The sequence below is a fragment of the Canis lupus genome, chromosome 19, assembly GCF_011100685.1.
Source record: "Canis lupus familiaris isolate Mischka breed German Shepherd chromosome 19, alternate assembly UU_Cfam_GSD_1.0, whole genome shotgun sequence".
Lineage (NCBI taxonomy): Eukaryota > Metazoa > Chordata > Mammalia > Carnivora > Canidae > Canis > Canis lupus.
Window position 1 is genome coordinate 54,774,554 of NC_049240.1, and position 18,467 is coordinate 54,793,020.

An 18,467-nucleotide genomic window follows, 5' to 3' on the forward strand; every position below is an offset into this window, starting at 1 on the left:
AAAACCTTAAACAACAAAAAAACCCTTTCACCTCACTTCACCCTTTTGTGTCTGCAAGACTCACTCTTCTACTCCTGAGACGAGAACCCTCCAATCCCATAACACTATGGGATTTTCCCCTTCTCGATCATGGTGGCTTTCGGGATGCTTTCTGACTGTGCTCCAGGAAAGATGCATTTAAGCTCCCTGCATGTTATTAATGCTCGTTGCTGTTTCCACCGGAGGCTGAGGCTATTCTGAGTCCCACTAGCTCACAGCAGAAGCAGCCCTAAGACACCATTATCTAGCTTTCTTCCAAAGATCTGGGAAGGTTGAACATCTCATTTCTTTTCGTGTCAGCTGTGACTCAGGCATGACGGAGATCATCAGCCTCACCGAGAAGCTTGGGCAGAGTGGAGATGCGTGGCTCCCCGTGGTTAGGCAGTAGGAGCCCAGGGGAGCCTATGAGGATTCCTCCCACCAGACTAACTCACTGACTAGAGCTGAGCGAGGAGGCTCTGGCTGCTGTAGGACTACGTTCCCTTCTTTTCCATGGATAGCATGCTCTTCAGTCAATCGGCACTTCCCCATTCAGAATGGGGAGCAAACTGGAAAAGACATTCATAAACGCAACGCGTGTCATCCCGCTCTGAAAGCACAGCTTGGAGAAGGACCACATTGAAACATCTTACCTAAGCTGGACCGAGTGTTCGAACGTTCAATTATTGCTCTCTTGCTGGGATTATTTAGGACAGACCTCTTAGCAAGAGAAATGTCAGCTGTCACTCTTGTTATTGATATCCTATGAATAGGAACACAGAACAGAACAAGCCAGTAAACAATGTTAGGGGGCTCTCAAGTGATTCATAACCACAGCACTTAATAACCACTTTACATACTGCAGCGCAGCCACAGTATAACAAACACGGGCCGCGAGTATTTCCAACAGGCTTTGGCTAGTAGCAAAATACAAGCCAGGTAGCTTGGAGGAAGGTTTTGGCTATTTAACCAAAACCCAAACCCAAACCAACCTGTTGTTAAAAACGCAGCTCTTCCCCCACTATTACCTACTTTGCCAAAATTCTCTTTTTAATAATGCGCACCATACCAGGAAGGGAATCAAAACGTTAGGAATAAACCATGCCCTTTCTGGGAAGCAGCAATACAATTTCCCTACAATTCACAGTTGATTTGCTCTAGAACCAGACCTTAAAGAACTACCAACTGCTCTGTGTTACCCACGCATAACAATGCTGCTGGCCAAAGGGGAAAGCCCTCTTCATTTTCATCACCAACACTCGACCGGCTGGTAGCGATGCTGCATTCCTGGTGCTCAACAGTTCATTCATGATACAAGAAGCATTTCTCTACAAACCCAGAGGAATGCTTCATTTCTAAGAAGGTGGAAAATACGATTTCTCTTCTTCATGCACAGGATTCTTCATATTTGCTTAAGGCTCTGGATGCATGAAGTGGGAAGCCATAAGACTACAGTTGAGGGCAAGGTGAGGATCGTGCAAGCCTTGTACACGTTTCCTGCCGTTACGCAAGAGAAGAATAAAGCAAAGACACCACAAATGAACAGAGAGAGGAGTCTATTTCCATATGACTCATCAAATAAGAATCTCTGGAATTTACAGTTTTAAAATTCTTTAAGCTGGGATTGATCAGCTTCGGATTATGATCTACCTGTCGAATGCAAAGAATGCATTAAGCCGATTACTGCCATCATGGACCTTCCTACATTCTTATTTTCAGAGTTTGGAGAGTTCTGGGAAGGAGACAAAAGAATGGTGCTCCTTCCCTTCATGCTCAGTGCACTCGAGCTCCTTCATCTGTATATTCCTTTGGGGGCTGGGGCCGGGAGGAGGTAGAGATAATTGAGCCCCATGTCCTCTCACACCTGTTTGGCATACTCCCAGCCCCTCCTGTGGCTCCTGGCCTGACTTCAGTGACCCAAAGCCTTGAGGAAAATGTAAAATACTCCTTTTTGCAAGTGACTGGAAATTGCTTCTTTAAAGCAACAGGCTGTACTAAAGTTCTGAGGCCATTTTAATGCAAAGCACCTTCTTGTGTCATTGTATTTATAAGCTGTAGATGGTAAGTTTTAAATTTTTACATTTTTAAGAATTTTTAAGCACTATTAAGTTCTTCGAGGCATCTTCAAATTGCCTTCTGCCGAAACTAAGGGTTTTGTGAACTATCTCCAGGCCACTGAGACCACTGAGTGGCGGCTGAGCTTCCGTCCATGCCAGGCAAGCGCCTCTGCCATTTCTGTTTTCTACACTGGGGCTTTGTAGACGATTTCATTGTAAAAAGCTGTTCCACTGTTAAAAAGCTTTGGAAAGCATTGCTCAAGTACAACTTCTTCATTTTACCAAGAAAACTGAGACACAGAGAGGAAGTTCCACGTGATTAGTTAGAGGCTAAGGACGCCTGCAACACAGGCTCCCGAGCACCAGGCCGGGCCTTAGTCACCTGACAGTGCTCTTCTCCGGCAGCCCTGAGCCCCAGGGGCCAGCCAAGTGGTCGAGCGCAGACCCGTGTGACCTTGGCCACCACGTGCAGAGAGGCGTCAGGATTTCAATGAGGTTAAAGGCAAGTGAACCCCACCTCTCAGTCCCATTACCTAGTTGGCCTTTGCAACTTGAGGTAGGAGACCTCATAGGCAGTCCTGTGCTCCCAGCTCCCTTTACTTACAGGATAGGGTTTGCTTGTTTATTTTTGTGTTTCTGTTTGTTTGTTGTCTTAAGATGGAGCTGCTGGTTAGAAACAGTTAAGTTCCAGAGCAATTCAAATCTATGACTAGAGACAAATGGGTTAATTGAGGAACAGAATTCGACTTTCTAGAATAAGGACTTTTGGAGGGCCTAAAAAGTCTATTCTGCCTAAGGGAGATCAAATTTTCTAGGTCTATACAAGCCAAATAGTGACCTTTTGTTCTTAAAATTTGAAAGGTTTACCAACAGATGCGTTCTCTTATTTTTTAGTGGATTTTAAAAATGTTTACAAAGCCTTTTTCATTTTTTTTTGATAAATTGATTTTTTATTGGTGTTCAATTTACCAACATACAGAATAACACCCAGTGCTCATCCCGTCAAGTGCCCCCCTCAGTGCCCGTCACCCATTCATCCCCACCCCCCGCCCTCCTCCCCTTCCACCACCCCTAGTTCGTTTCCCAGAGTTAGGAGTACCAAGCCTTTTTCAAACACACACAGAGTTTTACGAGCTTTTACAAGTCTTACAAAAAAGCAACAAACAAAACAATAACACACACGCACAGAAAAAAAAAAAAAAAAACTGTTTCATATATTCCACAAACAGGAAAAGGTCCAGGCAATACGGCGTTCTTTTTCTTATTTGTCAACAAAATACCAGCACATTTGTTAATATAAGTCATTTCTTAAACATCTCTTTTTTTAAAAAAAGATTGATTGATTGATTTTAATTGATTTTAGAGATGGGGCAGGCAGGGAGAGGGAAATCCCCATGGAGCGTGGAGTCCCTCGTGGGCTCAGTCCCAGGACCCTGACGGAGATCAAGACCTAGCAGAAAACAAGAGTCGGCCTCTTGGAAAGTATTATTATAAGTTATTTCTTACTAACAGCACACACGTGTGCACGAAAGAGCTCAGGACAAGACAGGCACAGCCCCAGAAACTCTTCGATAAGACAAAGCAGAAGTTTCTATTTTCCGTACAGAGATGCTACTGTTATCAAAATCAGACACCAGATCCAAACTTTTTTTTTTTTTTAAGGCTTCCCAACAATATAATTGAAGTTTATATACTTCTTTTTTGGTTTATATACTTTACAAATACTCTTCATATACTATATGATATTTTTATACTATATTATATATAAATCAATATATATTTATATTTTATAATATACTATTTTTATAGTATATTATATGATATATAATATACTATATGATATATAATATACTATATTATATATTTTTATTATTATTTTCTTACTTAAAACAATGCCCTTTCGACTTCTTTGCTTGCTTTACTCACTGCCTCCAGTGTCTTTCAGTATTTCCATGCGTCTTATTCGATATGTCTTAAAAGTTCCCTACGAGACTCTTCTGTGACAGTGTCAGGGATTATTGTCTCACAGATAAACACGAACAGGAGTTTAATTCCTCGGCAAATTGCGTATAGTAGCAAATGTCACTGAAAACTAGCAAAAATTGTTCTCTAAATCTAGCAAATCTGAATCCCAACTGTTCTTTATTTCTGTTTTGGAATTCATCATAATTGCTGCAATCTATGACGACCTGTGAGTATCAGTTTTCTAGGAAAAGATACTATTTTTAGTTGTAACCCTATACATTCAAAAACAATTAGTATTTCCATGTTGGTTCAGAACAGCTCTAAGGTCCTTCTGTACTCTCTCCTTGCTACATCTAACATGCAATGCTATTAGTGCATTCATTAAAAAAAAAAAAAAAAAAAAGCCTTCATAGAGAAGACAATTTTAAAGGCCAGAACAGTAAGTACACTGTCAAGAGAATTGAGATGGAGGGCATACGTAGATCTGAGCATTCTCCATGGATCCTGCTCCTGCAGGTTGTGTGACCCTGGACAAGTCAGGTCATCTTTTGGGCATCAGTATCCTAATCAATGAGATGGCAATGGTGGCTTTGCTAAACTATCTCATGGGCCTGTCGGTAGAGACCAACAAGGTAATTACTCCTCGTGCTCTATGTTGATGGGCACAAGCAGAGCGTATGTAAGTCAACTACTGGAGGTTTTCACCACTGGAGGAGACAGTTTCTTTATATCCTATGCTCAAAACTTAGTCTACCATGAACTCTCCCACTCCCAGAGTCCATGAAATTCATATATACTTTGAGGTAAGAGAATCAGCTCAGACACGTTGTAATCAAAAGCTGCTCATTTAAATATTGGTGTTTGGCATTCGAGTGTTCAATTGCTTCTCTCTAGTGTTTGACCGCCGATGAGTCTGCACGTAGGGAGAGAACGGTAGAAGGTGATAAGAGAGTGATACCGATTTTGAAACAGAAGGTACCGTGTTGTCCTTTGCCATTTGTTGACTGCGGTTACAGGTTGTTTTCGTCCCGCCGTCTTGGCCGCTGGGTGATAGCGTCAAGGGTGCCCATTGCTGTTCGTTAATAAAAACTACCTCCCTGAGTCTCCTGAGTTGTACTGCCGGCCTCTTTTCTTCAAATTCTTTCTCGAACCCCTTTTCTCCTTTGAGTGGCCTTCGGCCAATAACTTCAGCTTTAGATCTCTTCTATACAGGCGACAAGAAGTTCATTTAGGATTTTTGGCCGTGATCACGTTGGTTACAAAGTGTCGCATAACCGCCGTAGAGCCGATCTGATCTAGTTGTGAAAATGCGTGACGCCAACTTCACTGGAGTTGGAAATGATGAACATAGGTCAACACATGGCAGTTGGTTTAACTGCCTGCTGTTGAGGCCGTGAACGGGACATTCAACCAGCTGAACCAGCTGCTGGGCAGGCTCCCCTAATTTATGACGTGTGCGTAGGAACTGCCACCATGCATGGATGCCCACGTGCACAAGGGTCCTCCAGGAACTAGTTGGTTTTTATATGCTTTTTATTTTTCTTACCTGTATTATAGTCCTACAGTAGCAGTCACAGCAATAAAATTGTGTAATAAGTAGCTCTCAACTGACTCAAATAATTTGAGGTATTTAAAAAAGGCAAGTATAGGACTTTGTAATACTCAAGCTGCTGGACTTGAAATCCAGTTTGTTGAGTTATTTTCTAACCAGGATCTGAAAAAACAAGGCTGAAGAAAGTTTCTTAGCCAATGGATCCCTTTTTTTTTTTTTTTTTTTTGCTCTTTCTGAAAAATAGCAAAATAGCGAGACTCTTCCTTGACTCCTTTGTCTAACCTTCTGCCTTCATAGCCAATTAGACGCTGAGTAGGTTTCCACCAGACCATTCTGTTTGTGCCGCGTCACGGTGCTGAAGCCTTCTGCGTAGCTGTTCTCTTGGCTGGTTTCATTTCAAGACTATTTGTTGTTTCCTCTCCCTTTATTAATTGGTAAAACATAATGCAGCAGACTGTCACAGCTCAAAATGTAAGGCTATTCCCCACACAGCAGATGTGTCGGAGTCAGTGTGAAGCTCCGAGCGCGCTGCTTCTCCCTTATCAGAGTCTCTACAGATTCTCAGCTAACGGCTCCATTCCTGGCTTTTCCGCCGCCCTGGCCTCTCGTTATTTGAAAGCAAGTCCACTCTGCTACTCCGGCCTTTCCTGTCTATCTTTTCCCAACTCTGCCATAAATCAGGTCTCTGCAGACCTCATCTCTTTCTCCAACTACTGCATTCGCCGCTGTTCGAATCTTCCTCCCATCCCTGCGTCTCCCGCTGGGCCATCGGACCATATGGAGCACCTGGCACTGACCCTTTAAATCTATTTCTACTAACACCATCTTCAACAGCGTGTGTAAATGCTTGACGCAGCAGGTCCACCAGACTCGAAACGGATCTCTGCCGTTACAATCAAATTCGCTTCCTCTTCCCGGGCCTGAAAATTGAGGAAGAGCCTCAGATGCTTCATTCTTGAAAGGCATAATTAAGCCACTCACTTTCTCTTTGTTAAATTTTAATAGTTCCCTCCTTTTTCCCCCGTAGGCCCTACCTGTCAGACTGCTGCAAACACTGTCGTGTACAAAGGTGCTACGTGGTGACGGACTCAACGTGACACAGGCGGGCTGCGCGACGGGGTGGGATCTGCTCAGCCTGGGGCTGAGACGCGGTGGCCCGATGGCTCAGGGCCTCTTGAGGCGAGGACGGCCCGGGTTACAACCACGTGACTCTCAGCACAGCGACCCAGAGGGCGAGCCGCGGAGGCTCGCCGCGTCCCTGCCGCCGAGGGCCGCCCGAAGCTCAGGCTGCGGCCCGGTCGGCGGCGGCCAGGCCGAACTGCTGTCACGGTCAAGACTCGGAGCTCAGCCATCCTTTGCGGCGCTCCTTGCAGAGCGAGCTGGCCCGGAGCAAGCATCCTCCAGCGGAGCAGCTGGCCCGGTGCGCGGCTGCTCCAGACCACGGCCAAGGACCTGCACTCGCCCTCCAACTGCGTGCTCAGGGCTTCGCGTCTGTTTTCCTGGGAACGACTTCGTTCTCCGCCTTCCAGAGCAGGGACACGAGGAGCAGGACACAGCCACGGCCCTCTCACGAGCCCCTGGACGCACAGGCGGCCACGCATCCATCAGAACCTCCGTCCGCCCTGCTGGGCCCAGGTGCATTCCCGCCTGCTGCGCCGTGGCCTGGCCACATCATGTCCCGCCCAGGCGGCCGTGGGCATCCGCGGCTCACCCCGGGGCGCCCACGAGCGTGCCACACGCTTCCGGACCGCCTCCCCGGCCCACGTCGGCCGCCTCACACTGTTCCGAGAGCAAGAGTGGCCCGCGCCGGTCGGAGCCCTTACCCGTCCGTGTACTCGGGCACCTAACGGCACGGACGCATTCGGGATGCTTGAACTAAAATCTCAATTATTGGAACCAAAATCTCAGTTTCTTTGTATTTGGTCCCAGAAGCTAATGAATATTGTAAACCCAGTCACCTAGAAGCTTTTCTTTTGACAAACACATACAGCTTCTACTTAAAGCATTATTAGGTTTGCTCTTTTCCTTAAAATGCCGTAATTAAAAAAAATCTTTCCGAAGCTATTTTGAAAAACATCTGGCAAGTTGGGTGCGTGTACTCATACTTCTCGTTTTCTGCATTTCTAGTAAGCCTTCAGTGTTTGCAGTGTGGCTATTTTCAAAAGGAGTGCATTTTGCACCAAAGGAGCTTAGAAGTGAGTCAATATGGACTTTTTACCATTTCTCTGCAAAACACAGCAACTCTTTCAGGCATTTTTCACAAAACTTAAATGATAAACTTATTTGATGGCTGGAGACCGAGCCATGTTAATCCTACGATACGCGCAAAATATACCAATAAAATACAAGGTGATTTCTGGTAAAACACCCAGAACTAAGTACCATCGCCTGCAAACAGTGACTTTGGGAAGCTTATGATGAAAACATTTCTTGCACTCTTTACAGGAATCTCAGTCCTTTATACCTTTGCATGAGACACACATACATGCACACACACACACACACACACACACACTCATGCACGGTTCCCAAGTATTACTACCAGTTTGACCAGCAAGCCACCAGGTTTATCAGAAATATTCTACATTTTCATTAATATTTTTCACAAAATAAGTTTGGCATGAATTCACTAACAAGCAAGGAAATAGAGACCAACACATACATTTAATTAAAACAAATGGGTTATTTTCCTTCTCAAGGTCCTCTCTCCCTTGGGGATTCAATGCTATACTTCATAACTTCATATCTTCAGAATTCTTTCACTGTTTTCTTCCCTGAACACTGAGTTAACTTTTAATTAGAGAGCTTCTGCAATCACTGGAAACACAGATCCACAAATCAATTCATCATACATGTTCAGTTAAAGGAAGATAAAAATACAAAAACATCTGTATGTCTCACCTCCCATCAAACCTGTGCTTCAGGAAATCAAAGAGGGCTTTCTGCATCATGTCTGTTACCTTTGCAGAGGTGAGAAAAAGAGAATGAGGCAAACACACGCAGAGACAGAGAGAGAGAGAAGTCAAAGGTGAGAGAGGTGGAAGGAAGGGACCCTTTGAGCAGAGACCCTACCCGGCCTGTTGTCTCGGAGGCGGTAGGGCAGGTTACTGGAAGGCATCGCTCATGCTTAACCACTTAAAGGGACTGAACTCTCCCCCTTGGGCGTCCTCTAGGGTGTTGGGGCATGACCCAGCAGTGGTCACTAGACCCAAGACAGACTCCCTTCCCTTCGTAGTGACAGAAGGGCAGCCAAGAGGCCACAATGGGCTGGCTTGGCTGGCAGGTGCCGCCTGAGTGGTGCTTGCCTCCAGCGAGGAGCAGCTGGAGCCCAGGACCCAGCCTCCCCGTGGTAGGAATTCTCCATCGCTATAGCTTGTCTGACATTCCCCACTTAGAGGCCAAGGGGACGAGGGAAGAAGGAGGGAGACTGGCAGGGGGGAGGAGAAGGGGATGGGATTCTTGGGTCTGCCTTAACAAGATTCGTTACTTCGTTCAATAAATGTGTATTGAGGCCTATGTGATGGACACTGTCCTAGCTCAGTGGGAATGTACCCTGCGGGTTGCCCACCTTCAGAGTTAACGTCCTGCATCTCCTCTATGCTAGCACAAAGTCCGAATGGCATCGTCTGAAATGTAGGACCCCTGAGTCTTTACTCTTTTCCTCCTTACGTGGTATTGTTTAATCTCTGAACAAGCTCATTAATGTTTCCACTGGAGGTTTTCCCCCCTTCTGTGTCCTTAAAATAAATAAGCACAGAAATATTTGGTGGGGTATGCCATCATCTTGAGCACCCAGCAAGGTGAGATTTGTTGGTGCTCTGAAGGTTCAGGTTTGCTGGCAGGTTTGCTGCCTACATGTTCTCCTACGCTGTTAATACTCCATTATTTCTTTGTTTTTTTTAAAGTAAGCTCTACACCCAATGTGGAGCTTGAGCTTATGACCCCAAGATCAAGAGCTGCGTGCTCTACCACTGAGCCAGCCGGGTGCCCCATACTTGATTATTTCTTTTTATTTTTCTCGTACTTGATTATTTCTAATCGTAATAGGAATGGTTGAGACAGAGTCCTTCACTTTGAATTTAATGCAGAGCAAACCGTTGACCAGAACTTTCCACTATAAATGTTTTAAGGGATATATTTCTAAACAAAGAGATACATGTAAGAGGAGGAGTGTCCCAGAAAGGGAAGGAAGAGTGAAAGGCCACATAGGCCCCGCACTGTGTGCCCCCGCCCCCCCGCCTTCACATGAGGGGAGTTGGCCCCACAGGTAGCCAGGTGTAAGCAGACTCCGGAAGAGCAAGCCCCCGACAGCTGTTTCCTAGACTCCCGATCAAGAACCGAAGCAAAACAGATTGGAATTTGTACCTCATAACCCTTCAGTGACGGCCCCACTAACACCACTGGACGCATGGATGGCACGACATCATAAGGAGGAATGTGCTCCGTCTGAAAAAGATGATTTGACACGCGTGACAAGGTGAGGCTAAGCACACCTCCTCGACAGCCACAGCACTCACAATTCTCAGGTCAAATGAGAAATGATTACCACGGGTCCCCACCGAGGAGGCTCCTCCCTTGTTTTATGGCCATTTGGGTCACTGAAATGGAGCATTGCAGGCACGTATGGATAGAGACCTTAACGGTAGATTTAAAAAGGAAACACGACTTACCACTTTTTGCTTCTGTTTTGCTAAAAGACAACAATGAGAGCCATATCAAAATACGTAATCTCTGTAAGTGATAGTACATGATTTTAAAAGATGGGAGAAGGTACCAATTTTTCCCTATGATTTTCATCATTTCACAATCCCCCACTCTGAAGAGCACTACTCTACTATTTCATTCCGGACAAGACAATTTTGAAGAGGAAAAAAAAAAAAAAGGCAGTTTCCTCCTTGTACGCATGACCTTATACCCTGACTTCCCATTGGGTGTGGAGGGTGGACTTTCTCATAACGCGGGAAGTTCTGGGCCAGCTGTGGGCCACAGGCTGCTCCCTGCTGGACACACAGCACGCAATGTAGCTGAGAACAACGTGGACGAATAAAATTTGATAAAAGGGAACTTGGAATAACGATTTAGGTAAAAATGATCATCACCTCAATCACTAGTTATTTTAGGATTTGTGATTTTGATGGCCCATGAGGAAATTTTGCAATCCTATATGTAAGTTTTTTGCCTACTTTCCGGGATATTGACACATTTTTCCTCGTTACGTTGTTCTTAATTTCAAATAAACCCATATCCAGTCATTCCTGTTCTTTCTTGTCTGGAATAGTACAAAGCTGCAATGATGTAAATGTCCAACCGACGGGGATGAGGCAAAATATTTTGACGTCTGATTAAACTGGTTCCGTGGTCACCCAAGCAGGTCCAGTCCATCTGAGGACAACCTGGAGACCTACTTCCGTTCAGAGACCGGGAGCTCAGGAAGGATCCAGACGAACAAGAACCCTGGACTCAGTTATCTGCTGTCCAAATAGAAATGAGGTCGTCCTCATTATTCAACGCTTCAACCCTCCCAACCTCCACGGCCCGGGCTGTACTGTCCTAAAGTTCCCCATGGAGACTGGAACAGAGCATTTTCTTAAGAGTCTACAACTTTTTTTTTTTTTCTTTTAATTGGCCTTCACCATCTTAAAGTCTGTTGGGTTCTTGGGTGGAATAATACACTTGCTTCAGATTGAATTGCACAATGGACAGTTACTGGCTCTGGGGGGGAAATAAGACTTTTCAAAATTAGATCATAACGATTTGGATTTTTGGCACCCAAGCACCCTTTAAATTGAATAAATCGAATCGAATCACTATAGAAAGAAAGTGAGCAACGAAATACTAAGTAGAAGAATCTTTAAATCAAGGCTTTAAATCATTTCCAAATTAGTAAAAATACTCGCGGGTATGTTCAAACATTAAGAAAGGGAAACATTCCATTAGAAGGAGATAAAGTAAAACCCTCACCTGTTGATGTGGGTGTTGCTCGAAATGTCCCTGATACCATTTCTCCAAGACTTGAAGAAGAATTTCCACTGGATTTCCTAGGATATAGGAAAGGAACTTAGGACTCATTCCCCAGATTCCTCGCAAATAGAACTTGAGAGTACAAAGCTTTCTTTGGCCTAAATCCTACTAAATAATTCAAAACACATCAAATCCTGCTTTGGAGAAGAACTTCAAGAATCTGTCCAAATGTTTTCTTTGACCTGTTTTGCAGAGAAGTTGGGGGACCTAACAGGGACCTGCAAATACTTGGCAAAAAGTATCTCTCCTAGTTACTCAATGCAGAAATCCGGCGGAAAAATCACGGACAAAAACAGTCTCGCGAATTGAGGCTTAACTAACACCAGTCATCCACGCACCAGTGGGATGACAGCTCAAAACAAGCCATCAGAGCCAGAAGAGGCATTTCTTTTTAAAAGTGATTATATGGGAGTCAGAATTAGGAAAAGATGGTAAGGATTTGGCCACAAATATTATCTGTGACCACTCCTCGTGTGAGAGCCCGCAGGGGCCCTTGGGAGCCAACCCTTCCTACTTCTCCGGGGTTCCTTCCTCTCAGGCTTGATCTCACAACCCCGAGATCACGTCTGACCTACAGACTCTAGGTCATAACACTCTAGTTTCTCATCCTGGCTTTGCCATTTGCTAGTTGCGGGACCTTGGCATATCACACTTCGTGTTTTTGAGCCTCAGTTTCCCTATCTATAGAATCAGTTACATCTCATGGGTTGGTGTGAAGAAAAAATAAGATCATGTCTATGAGCTCTTCGTTTTACCCTTTTAGTTCCAAAGTACAGAATAACATTATTGTTTTCAAAGATTCTATTCATTTATTTTAGAGAGAAATAGAGAGAAAGCACAAGTAGGGGGCAGGGGCAGAGGGAGAGGGAGAGAGAGCACCGTAAGCAGGCTTCAACATAGGGCTCGATCTCACAACCCCGAGATCATCACCTGAACCGAAATCAAGAGTCGGGCGCTTACTGACTGAGCCACCCAGGTGCCCCAGGACATAATCACATTATGAACTAATCATAACAAAATAACTACTTTGGAAATGATAATAATACATTTATTATTTCATTCAATGAACTTTTGTTGAGTACCTGTTGTTCTAGAAACTAGGAACACAACAGTAGGGGGAAAAGACAAAAATCCTTTCCCTACAGAGACAGATTTTAGTAGGAGACACCACCGTCAAACAGATGAACAGATAAATATATAGTATTTCTGACAGTTCTAAGTGCAATGGAGAAAATGAAGTCAGGAGAGAGATAGGAAGCAAGGGGAGGGAAGTGGGTACAATTTTAAAGACGGTGGCTGGAAAGGGGTCACTGAAAAGGTGATATTTAACAAAAATCTGAAGCAGATGAAGGAGTAATCTGGTGGAAATATGAAGAAAAGGATTCCAGTAAGAAGAAACTAGCAAGTGCAAAGGTCCTGAGGTCGGAACATGCATTCCCGATTGTGTTTAAGGAGCAGCAAGAGAGTAAACAGTCAAGAGTAGGAATAAGATAAATTAATAGTTAATAATATTATAGGCATGTGATATCCTAAAAAAAGATTGATAATTAAAAGTGGGGCAGGGGCACCTGAGTGGATCAGTCAGTTAAGCATCCCTTGTTCCCAGCTCAGGTCTTACTTGATCTTAGGGTTGTGAGTTCAAGCCTTGCTTTTGGTTCCATGCTGGGCATGGAGCCTACTTGAAAAAAAATTTAAAGATTAAAAATTAAAATTAAAAAAAAATGGGGCTAACTGTGCTTTTGGGATGTCTCGTCACTGTTTACGGAGCTCCCGGTAAGACAAGGCAAAAGGGCCCCCAAAGAACGGAGGAGTTTCTGAAGCAGAAAAGGATCCGGCAGAAAAAGGAAGTTGAGGGAGGTGGGAGGTGGGCAGGGGACTGGGGGACGGGCACCTGATGGGACGAGCGCTGGGTGTGAGGCTGTATGTTGGCAAATCGAATTTAAATCCAAAAGTTTTTTTCTAAAAAGGAAGTTGAGAGTCAAAAAGGAAGAACTGAGCCTATGTTGGGTCTTTCAAAAAAAAAAAAAAAAGATAACAGATATCAAATTCACGCTTCGGGGTAGGTTCCCAATACGTGCAGGCTCAGTGTGACCCTGGTTTCTCCTTTCCAGGGCTTGCATGTCTCCCCGGGACCTACAAATACCTACACTCTGAGGTTTTTGTGGCTGTGTCATTAGTTCGCTAGAGGGTGGTTCATCCCATGTTAGACGGTGTCTTCATCCCACTGCAAGAGATGGCAGATGCCCTGGGTAGAGAAGGGGGTTTGCAGGCCTGTGGGGCACCAGTGTACCCCGCCCCCCACGCCACCTGAGAGAGGGTCTCTGAGAGCCAGCAGGGAGGCCCAGCGGGTCAGGCCCGGCTCCCACCCGCACGGTGAGCGCGGGGAGGCCTTGCCGGGGCCACAGAGCAGTGTCCGCCGCGGGTGCGCGTGGGTGCCAGCTGGCGCCCGCCTCAGCACGCTGTGGGGCGCGTGCTCCCGGAGCCCCTTTGCGTCACTTCCAAAAACACCTCGTACACAGAGAAGCCCCCTTTACTCTGAGAGCGTGTGTTTTTCACTGAATAAGCGAACTTGAAAACACCATCTTATTTCTCTACCCCCCCGCACCCCCCCAAAAAAATCCATTTATAGAAACGAAGGCACCTTACCCTCCGTGAAAACGTCCCCTTTTCTGTTCTTGCTGAATCCGTATGTTCTCCAGTCTGAGCGGACTTGGGATGAAGCCAATCTCGCACCCCTCTTTCACCAGCCTTCCTATCCACCAATCATTGTTGTATTTCTGGAATGCAGACGTAGAACTGCTATCAGTAGTAATTCGCTTACCTTCACGTGGCCTTCATTAGTTTCCGAGGCGAGGAACCCGACGCTCAGTCTGCGTTAACCGCGCTCCTGCGGTATTGCACCCGGTTAGAGGTACCCCTGCACCCGCACGCTAAAGCTGAAGTCTGCACACCGAAGGCCCCAGAGAGCAAATGATCCAGGCTTTGCAGGCCACGCGGTCTCTGTCGCCACTATTTAAACCCGCTGTTGTCCCGCGTAAGCGACCACAGACGGCGCGTACTCCGTGTTTCAGCTCGCTTTCCTTGCTACAAGGGACGGCAGGCTAGACCCGGCCGCAGGCCACGGTTTGCCCATCCCTGGGCTGCAGGTGGGGCCCGACCTCTGGATTCCTTTGGTCCTTGTCAAGCAGCCCCAGCCGATGACGAAAGAGTAGATTCTACCGGGATAAGTACAGCGTAACTGGAAGCCTGGAGAGCAAGGCGGACACATCCGGGGCGAAATACGCTCCGCTGTCACTATCTGTCAAAAGCCCTCAGCTAAAGGCTCCGGGACACTGTCTGTCGTCTGTTCTCGATGGAGAATTGTGGTCTTCCAGCTTTACTAGTCAAGATCCATCTCCCCGCCCGATGAACACGAAGCCTACTCTTACAGAGTAGAGCTTACGCGTTGCTGCAAACGCGTGCAACGTTTGAAACGGTCTCCAGTGGCCTCAAGTCCAATAGCGACACCAGGAATTCCATCCACGTGAAGTTCTGCGACACAAAGAATCAGAAAATAAAGCCACGCGAAGGCTTGGGCCAGCCTGGGCGTAAGACTCGGTGAACACGGTGAGCGAAACCGTCTTTGCGATTACACATTTGCTGGAGCCTAGCTCCGAGGCCGCGTTTATTTTTTTATTTTTATTTTGTTTTTAAAGATTTTATTTATTTATTCATGAAAGACAAAGAGAGAGGCAGAGACCCAGGCAGAGGGAGAAGCAGGCTCCATGCAGGGAGCTTGACGTGGGACTTGATCCCGGGTCTCCAGGATCACGCCCTGGGCTGAAGGCAGCGCTAAACCGCTGAGCCCCCCAGGGATCCCCCGAGGCCGCGTTTAACGCAGGCCACCTGCCTCAAGGGACGGTGTCCGGTAGGTGATGCTTAGGAAGCAGGTGCCAGCCCTATGGTTCCCGTCCTCCGCAGATGATTCCAATAACTTTGTCTTCATCTGTATCGGGCGAGGTAACGCTCTTCCTCTCGGATCCAAAAAGTATCCGCGTTTCCCGGAATGAAAACCTCTACGTCGTGGACTTTGCTTAGCTCAAAGCGAGACTTACACGCACAGGACGCGGACGCACTGAGAGGGAGGGGCGGATGGTTTCCTGAAGTCGCTGCCGCATGAAACTCTGCGGAGCTTTGAGCAATCCTCAGCAACAGCCTCACACTCAGAAAAGCAGAACCAAAGTGGCTTCGGGATGTGGCCTTTGTGAGGGACGCAGCCCCTACCCGGGGCGTGCAGGGCGTGCACTGTGAGACTGCACTTGAGAAATTTGATGTGACCTAATATAAAATCTTGAACAGCCAAAGTCTTGGTTTTTCCCGTCTTCCCATCTCGTATTTCAGGGTAACAGGCCTGAAAGAACGTGCCCGTTTGTTCTGGAATTAACAAAAGGCAAGGGGACCCCGCCGTAGAGCCTTGGGTGCTGGGTCTGGAGCGTAAGTGCTCTTGCGGTGGGGACGGAGCAGGCCACGGGGCAGTAAGCTCCTTCCTGAACGGCGAGCGGGCCCACGGGAACAGGACCGCGCTACGTGGCACCCGGGTGCCCTCGAAGGGCCTCCGGGGACGGTGGACGGCAGCCTCCCGATCTGCTCTAGCTCCGTTCTAGGACGCGGCTAACGCTCAGCGAGACTCTGGCTCGGGGGCAATAAGGGTCTTTGAGCTTCCCGGCAGGCGGCCGCCTCCGACGGTCAAGAGCTTGCACATTCGGCAGGTGGCCTACGCGATCCGCGGAGCTGCGGCTTCTCCGTGCACGTAGGCCTCTCCCGACTGAGGAAGGTCACGGCGGAGCACGGGGGCGGGGGGGGGGGGGGCGCCTAGAGGACGGGGCAGGGGGGCCCGAGGGCCTTCACCTGTGCTCCAGAAATGTGTTAGTTTGTGCCGATGTGCTGGGGCGCGGGGCCCGGGTCTGGAAGGTCGCCTTGGCGCTGCTCCAGTCCTCGCTTCCGTTTCCCGAACACGGTTAGCCCTTTCTTACTGGATATTATCTGAAAGCACGTGGTTCCGACCCACGCGGATCTGCAGCCCGCCACCCTACGTCGGGCTGCCCACCTGAACGGAAGGTCACTCACTGATCCAGGAACCTATAAATCGCAAAGCAACCAACCGGGCCACCGGAGACCCCGGAGGGAGCGAAGGCGAGCAGCGACCCGGGAGGCTGGGATGTGGCTGCGCGTGCGTCCCGTGCGCGAGGCCTTCGCTCACCTTTCGAAGCTCTGCGTCTCCCTGGAAACAGCGGGTGCCGGCCGTCGAGGAGTACGGTTTGGTCATTTTTGACGGACACGGTGGGACAAGCAACGTGACCGTTCAGACGCGGGGCCACGTGTTTCAGGCTCAGGGGCCTTGTCTACTCGGCAGACGTGGACACCCCCGCCTCACACACGTCTGAAGATGCGGAGGCCGTGGAGTGGACGCTTCTGGGTCCTGGGTCCTGGGTCCTGGGTCCTGGGGCAGCAAGGCTGTGATGTGGCTCCGGCAGGGGCCCAGCGGGGCTGCTGGGCACCCAGGACCCACCAACGTCTCCATCCACAAGGGCCTCCAACCATCTATCTTCCCTAGATCCTATCCCTACCGCGTGTCCCTAAGGGCCTGGTTTGGGGTACTTTCAGGGCTTCTGGGGGGCTGCATTGTCACACATGCCATGTCCGCGGCAGCTGCCTGCTAGCGAGGCTCTGAGCAGGGCGTCTGTGCCCGTCCTCTCCCTCGGGTCACGGCGAGTGAGGAGTCGCCCTCCCATCACAAATGCGCCCCCAGCCGGGGCCGGGATCCCACCCTCTTGCCTACTCAAACCCTGCACCCCCTCGCCGAGCTTTCCTTCCCCGTCCGCCTCTCTGCCGCCGTCGGTTAACGTCAAGCCGGCGCACGTGCTCCAAGAGCCCCCATCTCGGAAGGGAACCTCTGACTCCATCATCTGCATCTGCAGGCTAGACTGGCCGCGTCCTCTCCCTCGAGGGCAGGCTCTGCGCTTGCCAGAAGCGCCTCCTGACGGGCCCTTCTCTCCTCATCCTCCTTCGTTCGGCTTCCAGACAACCGTCCCGATGACTCCCACGCGGCTGACCCCCGGATGCCAGCCCAGAGTCCGTTCCCCACTCCTCACTCGCCACGGCTGGTGGCTTCCTCCTCGGGGACACTCCTCCCCTGCTGCCCATGCATCGCTCCGCCCTGGTTTTCCCCGCGTATCTCGGGCTCCTCCTGCTCCGCTTCCTTGTCTGTGAGGCCATTCACGTGGACCACCTGTGCAGGACGCAATCCCTTCAGATTTGCCGTCAGGCTGCCTTCTCTCCTCCCGCTCCTCCCTCTCTAGGGGACTTGGATCATCATCACAGCTCTAAACGCCACACGTCAACTAATGACCTGAACTGACACCTTTGGCCCAACCTTTCCCCCAAGTTCCAGATTCGTACGTCGAGCTTCCACTTGACACGTCCTTTGAGATGTCCCCTCCCCAGCGGGCCCCTCCGTCCCCACCTCAGGCGTCTGCATCCCGGTTGCTCAGGTCACAAACCTCGACCTCCTTGACCACACACGCGTTCTCCCGCACCTTAGGCTCGTCCCCTGCTCCATCACCAGCTCTCCTCGCCGAATGCCGGCCACACACCTCCGGCCTCCAATCTGTCTACCTCTTTCCCTCTCGCTGCTGCCACGCGGGCTCAGTGCCACGGTCTCTCACCGAGAATGGTGCTAACGGTCTCCCTGGCTCCACACTGACCCGCCCTACCCAACCCCCCCATCCATCGCGGTCTCTACGATAATCAGAACAGCTTAAAAAAAATAAATAAATTCATCCCACTCCTTTGTTTTTAAAGTCTTCGGCGGCTTC

The 18,467-nt window shown here is 48.4% G+C and overlaps 1 protein-coding gene across 7 annotated transcripts in view; it reads right to left on the reverse strand.

The window, feature by feature from the left end:
• The window catches only part of LOC119864503 (calcium voltage-gated channel auxiliary subunit beta 4), a 221,211-nt gene that overhangs the window by 26,565 nt on the left and 176,179 nt on the right, over positions 1 to 18,467 (reverse strand). For 4 of the 7 annotated variants that reach the window (XM_038565202.1, XM_038565203.1, XM_038565201.1 and 1 more), the window contains 6 exons: positions 14,260 to 14,390; positions 11,554 to 11,630; positions 10,263 to 10,282; positions 9,958 to 10,038; positions 8,494 to 8,552; positions 672 to 781 (listed from right to left, as the gene is read on the reverse strand). In XM_038565202.1, the coding sequence (XP_038421130.1) occupies positions 672 to 781; positions 8,494 to 8,552; positions 9,958 to 10,038; positions 10,263 to 10,282; positions 11,554 to 11,630; positions 14,260 to 14,390 (478 nt within the window). The other 3 variants (XM_038565206.1, XM_038565205.1, XM_038565207.1) reach the window with 3 other exon arrangements.